The sequence below is a fragment of the Poromitra crassiceps genome (assembly GCF_964638095.1).
Source record: "Poromitra crassiceps genome assembly, chromosome: 6".
Classification (NCBI taxonomy): Eukaryota; Metazoa; Chordata; class Actinopteri; order Beryciformes; family Melamphaidae; genus Poromitra; species Poromitra crassiceps.
This window is the reverse complement of record NC_139627.1, coordinates 26999174-27009699: the sequence shown is the minus strand read 5'-3', so window position 1 is coordinate 27009699 and position 10526 is coordinate 26999174. Positions and strand designations below refer to the sequence as shown.

General features: G+C 42.2%; 2 protein-coding genes across 2 annotated transcripts; one reads left to right on the top strand and one right to left on the bottom strand.

Moving 5' to 3' along the window:
- Nucleotides 1–695: 695 nt before the first annotated feature.
- maip1 (matrix AAA peptidase interacting protein 1) lies at nt 696–5655 on the bottom strand (the record flags this gene model as incomplete). The annotated part of the gene is made up of 5 exons (XM_083638673.1): nt 696–2043; nt 2182–2332; nt 2555–2681; nt 5105–5176; nt 5329–5655. The coding sequence occupies 5 exons, from the start codon at nt 5653–5655 to the stop codon at nt 1965–1967; spliced, it is 756 nt and encodes a 251-aa protein (XP_083494799.1). The 3' UTR covers nt 696–1964.
- A 313-nt stretch (nt 5656–5968) lies between these two features.
- Nucleotides 5969–9530, top strand: tyw5 (tRNA-yW synthesizing protein 5; the record flags this gene model as incomplete). The annotated part of the gene is made up of 8 exons (XM_083639585.1): nt 5969–6049; nt 6618–6772; nt 6977–7046; nt 7161–7205; nt 7580–7717; nt 8294–8381; nt 8631–8747; nt 9211–9530. 8 exons carry the CDS (start codon nt 5969–5971, stop codon nt 9528–9530), a joined length of 1014 nt encoding a protein of 337 aa, XP_083495711.1.
- Between the last annotated feature and the right edge of the window lie 996 nt (nt 9531–10526).

Below are 10526 nucleotides of genomic sequence, written 5' to 3'. Positions count from 1 at the left end.
GAAACACCTACTATAAACAGCAATGATTGGCAGATCGGGTGGCCAATAGGAAGTGAGATCGCAAGGAAGCGGACCAATGGTAGAGCAGCTTTGAAATGCATCTACTACTTGTCAATTTTCATCGATATATAATTAAAATGTATTCATTTTGCATTTAATTGTGAATTCTGTATGTTAATGTTAAAAAATTCAAGTGCTATGCAGCACTACCAGTCCAATGATAAATAGATTTACATATTTATGTAGCCTAAATACGCATGTGATTATACCTTGTATTCAGTATTCTGATAATAGAGAGAACATATCTTCATATCGTCTTATATGGACCGCACAATTATTCAACATTAATTTAATAGCCATAGTGAGTAAACATATTCCAAACGAGGAATGTGTCCTTGTATTATGGCAAGTATGAATTTCTCTCTCTCAAATCTTTAATGTCTGCTGCTGCTTACACACACACACACAATCTTTCTTCAGAGCCAGATGACTGAAACAAGCCGTAGCTACATAAGAGGAAAGGAGAAAGTTAAATCTGTCACATTAAATGCTGACAGGAGCGTCTAAACCAAGCAGACCGACATACTGTAGAAAGAAGACCAACCGGCCTCTACAACAGATTGCAATAGTAGTTTCACATAGCTAACAAGTGCCACCCACACCCCCCCACACACACACGGTCTCAGGAATGATTTCACTTGTGTTTATGAATTCTGAGAAAGAAAAATATTTGCCTTTGCCTGTGTTTTTACCTTTGAACATTCTACATTCTGCAGATCTACCAGGGTTCCCACATATTCTTACAATCAAATCTAATGACTTTCCATGCCCTATTTCTTCAAAATGCATAGTTTGAGATCAAGGTTAATTACTGGAACACTGAGAATTTGTATTATGAGAACTAGCAGGCTTTACAGAAGCTCACAGACAACTTAAAAGAGAGCTTTGAATGTGTGAACATTTCTCGTTCTATGGAGCCTATTCAGTTCACTTCAATTTCTATTCTTGCACAAAATATATAAATTCAAGCACTTTCAATGACCCATGTCTGTCTATTTTCAAAAACTTTCAGGCCCTCAATTACCCCCCTAAAATTCACAAACTTCCAATGCTTTTCAAGGAAACTGTGGGAACTCTGTAAAACTGACAAAATAATCTCATTACAGGGCACCATTCGCCTTTTCCACTTCACCCATTTTGTGTCTAAAAGGCAGGAAGTAACACAGGTGCAAGCAAGACATTAATGAGGGTTTCCAACTTCCAATACATTTAGGCGAACAAACAGTATTGGCAAATAGTTATTAGTGTTTGTCCGGAGTGACATATGGGAGGGGCTTAGTGCATTAGGACGATTCAGAGTGTCAGCTGAAGCATCAAAACACAGGAAATACAAAAATTCACATTCGAATATTCTGCTTTGACCACCTTAACCTTCTGGCACTTATTTTAGTGTCTTAAGTAGCAAACCCACCCATCAGATATTGCAGACCAAAATGCTATTAATTATTTGCAAATTCTGTTTGATCCAGGTTTGCTGCATTACCCAGACCTATTCCTGACTGTACAAATAAGAGATACATCTCAGCCTTCCAGAGCAAGATGTTCATAAACTTAGTAAAGTTTTGATGATTGACTATTGACTATTATAAACAAAAAACAATCAGTAAAACCATTATACTGCACACAGTTCTCAGCAGTAACGAAGAACAGATGTGATCGTTTGTGTGCCTTTTCTAAAGTGAGTTGTGTATGAATTAAAAGCATTTTTCCCCCCGTGGTGGTTTCCCCGAACTTCTTTGTCAGGTGAAGACCGCTGTTGTTTCTTCTTTGGAGTATCTGGAGTGGAGACTGCTGTGGGTGGAGAGATGTTCCCGCTCAATTGAAAAAGGAATGAAACACAGAAGGACATTTTCTGATCCTCGACCAGTTTTCCAGCAGTACATCAGCCTCAAAACAACACCGCCTTAATCCAACAGTTTGGAGTGCTCTATCCTTGTAATGGTCCAGTCAGGCAGCACTCCTTTAGTAAACTCCCTTTGGAATCTGAAGAAATCCAAGCAAAAAAAGTGGATTTTCTTACTAATGCAAAGATTATATTTTTACCATCTTATATCACTCATAAAACTCCAAAGAACAACTATGTTCGATTTTTTTCTTACTTGCACGGGAATATATACTCACTCGTAATTGGCTGTTAGCAGTCTCTTAGTTTCCGCCTCTCCCTCTTCACCAATGGCCACCTTGAAGACATGAGTTCCCTCCAAGGAGTCCTCAGGAAGACGAGCACTTGTCAGATACCAGAAACGCATCAGAATACTCACAAATTTTCTCCCTGGACAGAAAAAACACATCTCGATTAACAATAATAACACCAAAAAGTGTCCCTCTTGTTGTGATACCGTTTGAATGAAGTTTAATAAGAAAACATAACATAAAAGTGATGTTGATTAGAATTGCAACAAAATGAACACACACACACACACACACAAAATGACATGGCCCTCGTCTGTTGACATCCTAATAGATTTTCAGAGTCAAATAAATTCATGCTTACCGTTCTCATCATAGTGGATGCCCACATCTCCAGGAGTTGTGTACATGATCTCCTCAGGATCTGCAGACAGTGCTCTCTTGTAACTTAATGGGAGAACGTTGCATTTTTCCTCCAGCTTCCCAATCAACTGCAAAGGCAATTAAAATGGGGTGATGTTGAGCTTGAGTAAATTGAACATACTGTAACTCATTATAGTGGTATCAAGATACTACAATTCACCCTTCAATACAAGACTAGACTGGGTGTCTCGATACAAATAGTACGATACCACTCCAAAGAAAAGGAAGAGAAAAAAAAAGATATGACATGATATGACAAGCGATGTCTTACAAGTTATTAGAAAACCCCAAAGTATTCATTTTATAATTATATGAAACTGAAAGAAAATATTTAGTATTTGCTATGTGTTTAATGCCTACATTTTATTTATTGATTAATTTCTGGTGATTAACTATGAATCAATGAATTGTCTAATTGTTTTAGAACTAATAGTATAGAGGTATTTTGAGTGGCTGGTCAAGATACTTCAAGATTCAAGATTCAAGATTCAAGATTCAAGATTCAAGATTTTTATTGTCACTCCATAGTACAAGTATCACGTGTGAAATTCTTGTGCTGTGAACTCCGTTTACAACATAGTACAAATATAACAGGGCATATGAGTGCAAAAACAACATGAGACACAACAAGCAATAAGGCAGTAGAGTGATAAGACAAGTCAGAGACAGTGGCATATTCACTGCACATAGGTGCACATGTCATGTGCCTACTTTGGACGTACTTAAACATTTTGAATTCGACGTATTTGACGTACAGGTGCAAATAGCATATACCTAATTAAACATACAATTAAACATTACACATACATAATGGTAGCATCTACAGTGCGGTACAGTACAGCTACTACACTATTTGTGTATGTTAAGGAGTCTTGTGGTAGCCTAGGTAAACCCAGCCCCCACGTGACCTGCTCTCTCAGTTCCCAGTCAATAGTGACTGAGAACAGGTCTGAGAGCAGGTCACGTGGGGGATGGGTTTACCCAGGCTAGTCTTGTGGCCTGCGGGAAGAAACTGTCTCTCAAGCGATTTGTGCGTGCTTTTGGGACTCTGTATCTTCTCCCTGAGGGTAACAGGGAGAGCAGGCTGTTGTGGGGATGGTTTGTGTCTTTGATGATCTTCAGGGACCTCCTGATAGCCTGGGTAAACCCATCCCCCACGTGACCTGCTCTCAGACCTGTTCTCAGTCACTAGTGACTGGGAACTGAGAGAGCAGGTCACGTGGGGGCTGGGTTTACCTAGGCTACCTCCTGAGGCACCGCTGGTTATATAGTTCCTGCAGTTCTGGCAGCTCACATCCTGTTAGGTGCTGGGCCGCGCGTCTCATTCTCCGTAGCGCCCTGCGGTCCATGGTGGTACAGTTCCCGTACCAGGTGGTGAAGCAGCCAGTCAGCAGGCTTTCAATGGTGCCTCTGTAGAAGTCCCTAAGGATTTCTGGCCTTAGCCCAAATTTCTTTAGGCGCCTGAGTCTGTGTAGTCGCTGTTGGGCCTTTTTGACAACAGTGGCGGTGTGACCGGCCCATGTCAGGTCCTGGTGGATGTTGACTCCCAGGTACTTGAAGCTGTCCACCCTTTCCACCACTGTGCCGTTGATGGTGATTGGGGGGTGTGCGCCCCCCCCCCTCCTGTAGTCTACAATGATCTCCTTGGTCTTGGAGACGTTCAGAGAGAGGTGGTTGTCCTGGCACCACTGTTCTAGGGCCTTCACCTCCTCTCTGTAGGCTGTCTCGTCGCCCCTGGAGATCAGCCCCACGACTGCTGTGTCGTCTGCAAACTTCACGATGGTGTTAGAGATTTGAGTCGCCACGCAGTCGTGGGTGTAGAGGTCGTACCAGAAGGGGCTGGAGACGCATCCCTGGGGCGCTCCTATGCTGATGGTCAGTGGGGAGGAGGTGAGGTTGCCCACTCTCACCACCTGGCGGCGGTCTGTCAGAAAGTCCAGGATCCAGTCACACATTGCTGTGTTTAGTCCCAGGACCTTGAGCTTGCTTACCAGCCTGGAGGGTACTATGGTGTTGAATGCTGAGCTGTAGTCCACGAACAGCATTCTCACATAGGTGTCCTTCCCCTCCAGGTGTGAGAGGGCAGTGTGGAGTACGTGTGCTATTGCATCCGCCGTGCTCCTGTTGGGTCGGTATGCAATTTGGAGCGGGTCGTGGTCCGGGGGGAGTGTGGGACGTATCTGTGATATGACCAGCTTTTCAAAGCACTTGCTGGCTATGGGCGTGAGGGCTATTGGGCGCCAGTCATTTAGGCTGGTCACTTTCTGCTGTTTGGGGATGGGGATGATCGTTGCCGCTTTGAAGCAGGAGGGAACTTGCCGGAGGGAGAGGGACTGGTTCATCATTAGTGTGTGTGACTGTGGCTCCTTGTGCATTACTTATTATTTAATAAGCACAGGACAACTGAGCCACTAGTACAAGGTATAGATCTATAACCCTATGAATTGATTTATAGCTATAGTATTGATTGATCATGCACTTCCATACTCACGTCAGTTGCCACCAGCCCTTCCAGAGCTTCAAACTGGCACTGTGACAGCAGTCTGGAAACCTGGGAGAATGCCTGCAAAGTGGAATGAACACTTTAATCAACAACAGCAGGTCAACATGATGTGAAGTGATTACATTATATGGATGCTGCAAATCTGCCTTAGGTTTAGGATGAACTGATCAACGCCTACTTCAATAATCAGGCTCCAAACTGTTTCCACTGACCTGTTTAGCCCCCTCTGTGAATTCTTCAATGTTAAATTCCTTGTCAAAGTAGGCCCTAATCAAAAAATAGTAAATCCGTGTGCGGAACCATATGAAAGGGTTTGGGACGCCAACAACAACCACATTCTGCTTGAGTTTTTGGCCCCCCTGGTCAGAGCTATAAGGTCGGGCTGCTGCTGCCATCACACCGACAGGCAACGGTTCGGGAGCGAGCCGCGTTCTACTGGACCTGCTCAGCACAACGCTTTCTGCTTTAAATATGCGAGTAATGTTGAATGCCGATGAAAGCCTACTACAGGAACAACCTCTTAACATGGGCAGCGCCATTTTTCCCTCTTTCTGCTTTTTCTTGTCCGTCTACTCCTATCTTCCGACGGGGAACAAACTAGAGATTTATAAAAGATGTAAAGTTGTGCTACATAAAATTGCTAAGATAACGTTAGTACCGTTATTTTTATTATTCGTGAAATATTATATAATTTGAAATTCAATGGGCTATACACATTTTAGACTCTACTTTTACTCGCATTTGTTGCTAATGTGGGGAAGGTAAACAATGTAACACCTGCTGTTAAGCTGGGGAGCTGCTGCAGTTTCACATCACAAAGATTTCACAAAATTCACAAAATTCACATCATAAATGGAGCTCCAGGAAAAGGTCGCTGTGCCGATATTCACCGAAGTAGACGGGGACGTTTTTGTGCGAGAGATTTATCCAAAGGTAAGAAATCAAGCAAGCTACTATAATGTTGGTCTTCCTTTCGTTCTTTAACCCATGGATGTATTAAAAGAACCGCCCCCCCATGCAGGCTCCTCCTGCATGCATGCTGAAGTGCATTAACAATTCTGGCAGTTTAAAATTGCCTTGCTTCTCGGTAAATGTAGTTACATTATGCTTAGTATAAAACGACATTTTACAAATCATTGGGCTCTGCTGGTAAATTCGTCATGGAAGTGATATTCAAAGCAGCACTTTATTATCAATGTAATTATAATCTATTGCAGATTGTGGGAATAACAGGTGAACCAATTATAACATTTGAAACTTTATTGAAATAATATAATAAATTGCTGCTTGTCGAATCGAAGAGTATTCTAATAGTTCCCAGTGTATTAAGTTATGCCCTAGCTAGATACATTTGCCACGGAGCAAGACCACGTTAAATTGCAAGATTGGTGTGACTTCTTCAACATTCACCCTAAAAAAGAACAGTACGTTATCTGGGCTGTCCCGCAGCACTCTACCTGCTGCGACGAGGAAGCAAGCTAACTATTTGCTTCACTTACAGCGAAGACCAGCCGTGCTGAGAGGCGTGTGTCTTGGACCATGCCTGGAGAAATGGACCGTTGAATACCTTGGACAGAAAGGAGGTGACAAGGAAGTGAAGGTTCATGTATCTACTGTGCCGCAGATGGACTTTCTTCACAAAAACTTTGCGTACAAGTGAGTGAGTGTCTATATATCTCTCTCTCTCTCTCACACACACACACACACACACACACACACACACACACACACACACACACACACACACACACACACACACACACACACACACACACACACACACACACACACACACACACACACACACACACACACACACAAAGATACTCCTCTTCATCAGGTACCTCTCATTATTCATAGGACTCTGCCATTTAATGAATTTGTAAAAAGGGCATCTGAAGAAAAACACTCTGATTTCTTCCTGTGTGAGGTAAGTACTTCCTGTGTGAGGTAAGATCCATCTAATTTATAGGCTACTACTGTATTCTATTTTTATTTGATGACACAAAACCATGTACTGATCCAGTGTGTTGTTTTGTATCAGGATGAGAGCTATTATCTGCGATCGCTGGGAGAGGACGTTCGAAAGGTATCTAGAAGACCCCATCTACTGTAAATACTAAAGCTGCAGAATATTGTATGAGGTTGTGTTTACTATTCATGTTAAATCTGTAGTATCCCATGAAAATGTTTGAGTGCATCCGCTGTTACTGTAAATACAACTCGCTAATGGCACATAATATTTTTGTAACTTTAAGATCGTGCTCCAACTTAAAATACAGGTTCAGCATTTGCAAACAGTAAACTAATTTGTAGATGATGTGTGTGTGTGGGGGGGCTTCAGTCAAGTACAGGATATAAAAACAGAAACACAGCCAGCAGTGAGTCGCACGTAACACCCTTTCTGAATTGGGTATTTTGAATTACAATTGAATTGTAACACGGGTACCTCCTCTCCCGCAGGAACCTGCTGAGCTGAGTAAACAGTTTCCTGGCCTGGCAGAGGATTTCTATAGCCCACAGTTTTTTGAACCTGATCAGTTTTTCTCCAGCGTCTTCCGTATCAGCTCCCGTGGTCTGCAGCTGTGGACACACTATGATGTGAGTGATGGCATATATGTGGTGAAATGTTGTTTGGAGTAGCAAGATGGCCCAGAAGGTAGAAAGACCCCAAGTCCAAATAAAACCTCTACACTGCACTGGGTAGTGTAGAGGTAAAAGCACCTGGGTTCAATTCCTGCTAGCGATACCTCCAGCTTGGTCAGATGTTCCTACAGACACAATTGGCTGTGTCTGCGGGTGGGAAGCCAGTGGGGTATGAGTCCTGGACGCTGCACTAGTGCCTCCTCTGGCCGGTCGGGGCGCCTGTTTGGGGGGGCGGGGAACTGGGGGGAATAGCGTGATCCTCCCACCCATGCACGTCCTGCCAGTGAAACTCCTTGATGTCCTTGCTGAAGCGGCTGGCAAATGCACGTGTATCGGAGGAAGCATTTACTACTCTACAACTCTCCCCAGATCGGCAGAGGGGGTGGTGCAACGACCGGGACAGCAGGGGGAATTTGCAAAGTATGATTGGGGAGAAAATTAGAAAAAAATAAAAAATGTAAAAAAAATGTATACAACAATACATTGCCTTCCCTTCCTCTGCTACCTGGTCTGTCGTGCTTATGGTTTCAGGTCATGGATAACCTGCTGGCTCAGGTGACTGGGAGGAAGCGCGTGGTTCTCTACAGCCCGCAGGATGCATTGCACCTCTACCTGTCAGGTAGGAAGCTGCAGTATATGGAAAGACTTTAACATTTGTGTGCAGTTTGAATATTTTGGCTAGAACATTTAGACATGTAATGCTAAGTGTAGAATTTGATGTGTCATTTGTGATGAAAGTGATTCCGGAATAACTGAAGGTATCGCTGAAGTTAGTGTGTTCTCATGTTGAAATAAATGAGGCAACAATTACCCCTGCTTGGTATATTCTTACAATGTCCCTTCTCTTCATGGTTTGTTGGGCCATCAGGTGATAAATCTGAGGTCCTGGACATTGACTCCCCGGACTTGAAACAGTTTCCTGACTTTGTGAAAGTACAGCGACATGAGTGTGTGCTGGAGCCTGGAGATTTGCTTTTCATCCCAGGTAAGGAAAACTGTTTTGTCCAAGTCAACACAAATCAATTAAATTATCTGACGCCAAAATAACTTTGCTGCCTCCGTGCCTCTCATACGTGATGCATCACAGCTGTACCCAAAGTCACAATAAAGCATGCCATTAAGGTAGAGCTGCAGCGATTAATTGATTAATCAATTAGTCGATTGACAGAAAATTAATTGATGACTATTTTGATAATCGATTACCGTAATCGTTTTGAGTCATTTTTTGAAGAAAAAGAAAATCTCTAGTTTCTTTACTCTATGACAGTATACTGAAGATCGATCAAGAAAATAATCGTTAGTTGCAGCCCTACATCAAGGGTAGTTTTGCTATAATGTGTTTTTGATCATTTAGTTTTCCTTGAAGTTCAGTGTAAATGTTTCCCACTGTCATCATTTTTGAACCTCAGACTTGTGTTATTAATTCAGTGCTGTTATTCTCCCTCCAGCCCTGTGGTTCCATAACACGCTCGCACTGCAGTTTGGTGTAGGAGTTAATGTGTTCTGGCGCCATCTACCTGCAGAAAGCTACGATAAAAAAGACCCCTACGGTAATAAAGATCCCTTGGCTGCAACTCGGGCCCTTCAGGCGCTGGAGAGGGCCCTACACACTTTGGAGGAGCTCCCACAGGACTATCGGGACTTCTATGGCCGCCGTATGATTCAGCGCATCCAAAAGCGGACGTACTCCGTCAATCTGTCAGGCTCAACTGCACAGGAAAACTCTGAAACTACATTACCCAGCAGTCCATTCACCAAACCTGGATGAGTCTACACAGGGAAATGTTGAGTAACCAATTAAGTATCTGTGATGCTTCTACACACATATATATATATATATATATATATATATATATATATATATATATATATATATATATATATATATATATGTATATATATATATATATATATATATATATATATGATGCTGTTTGCCTATTTCTATGCAGTGCGTAATACATGTAACTTCCATCTTGTGGCTGCGGAGTGACACCTTTCTACTTTTTCACCCAGTTTCACGCTCCCTGCTGCTACTAATAGACAGCTGGACTTTCACGTGAGTTAAGTTGAAACTTTTCCCATTTTAACTTATTAGCCACCTCCAAGTGAAATTAACTATTTTTTTATTTTATTTTATTTAGCCTTTATTTAACCAGGTTGATCATTGAGATCAATTATCTCTTTTACAAGGGAGACCTGGCCAAGAACAGCAGGAACACAAAGTTTCAACATAAAACACACAAACACATAAAACTAAACTAAGATGCCACCTCACTCTGTCCGGCTGACTGTCAGTATGAAAAAGTTGTACATGGCCTGCTCCCTCTCTACCACCTCAGTTTCATAGGCCTGACCTATGGGAATGACCCTATATATTTCACAAAATACACACAAAGTCCACCACACCAAAAAAAACAACAAGCCTCTCTTTTTAATTGTTGTCTGTGAGCTTCTGTAAAGCCTGCTAGTTCTCATTATAAACATTCTCAGTGTTGTAACAGTAATTAACCTTGATCTGTGTGTCTCAAACTATGCCGTGTTCGGTCCTTGAATTTCAGGCAATGGGGCCTGGAATGTCCTTGCTTAAAGTCCCTGGAAACCAGAAATATTTTATTATTATTTAGCATTTTGAGTTCATCACATCACAGGAATCTATGTTAATAAGCCACCAGCCAAATTTGAACGATGATGAACGTCGCAAAGTATATAAATTTAGGTTTGACAGTCATGCCAAAAGTCATGAGAATCAATTATATTTTAG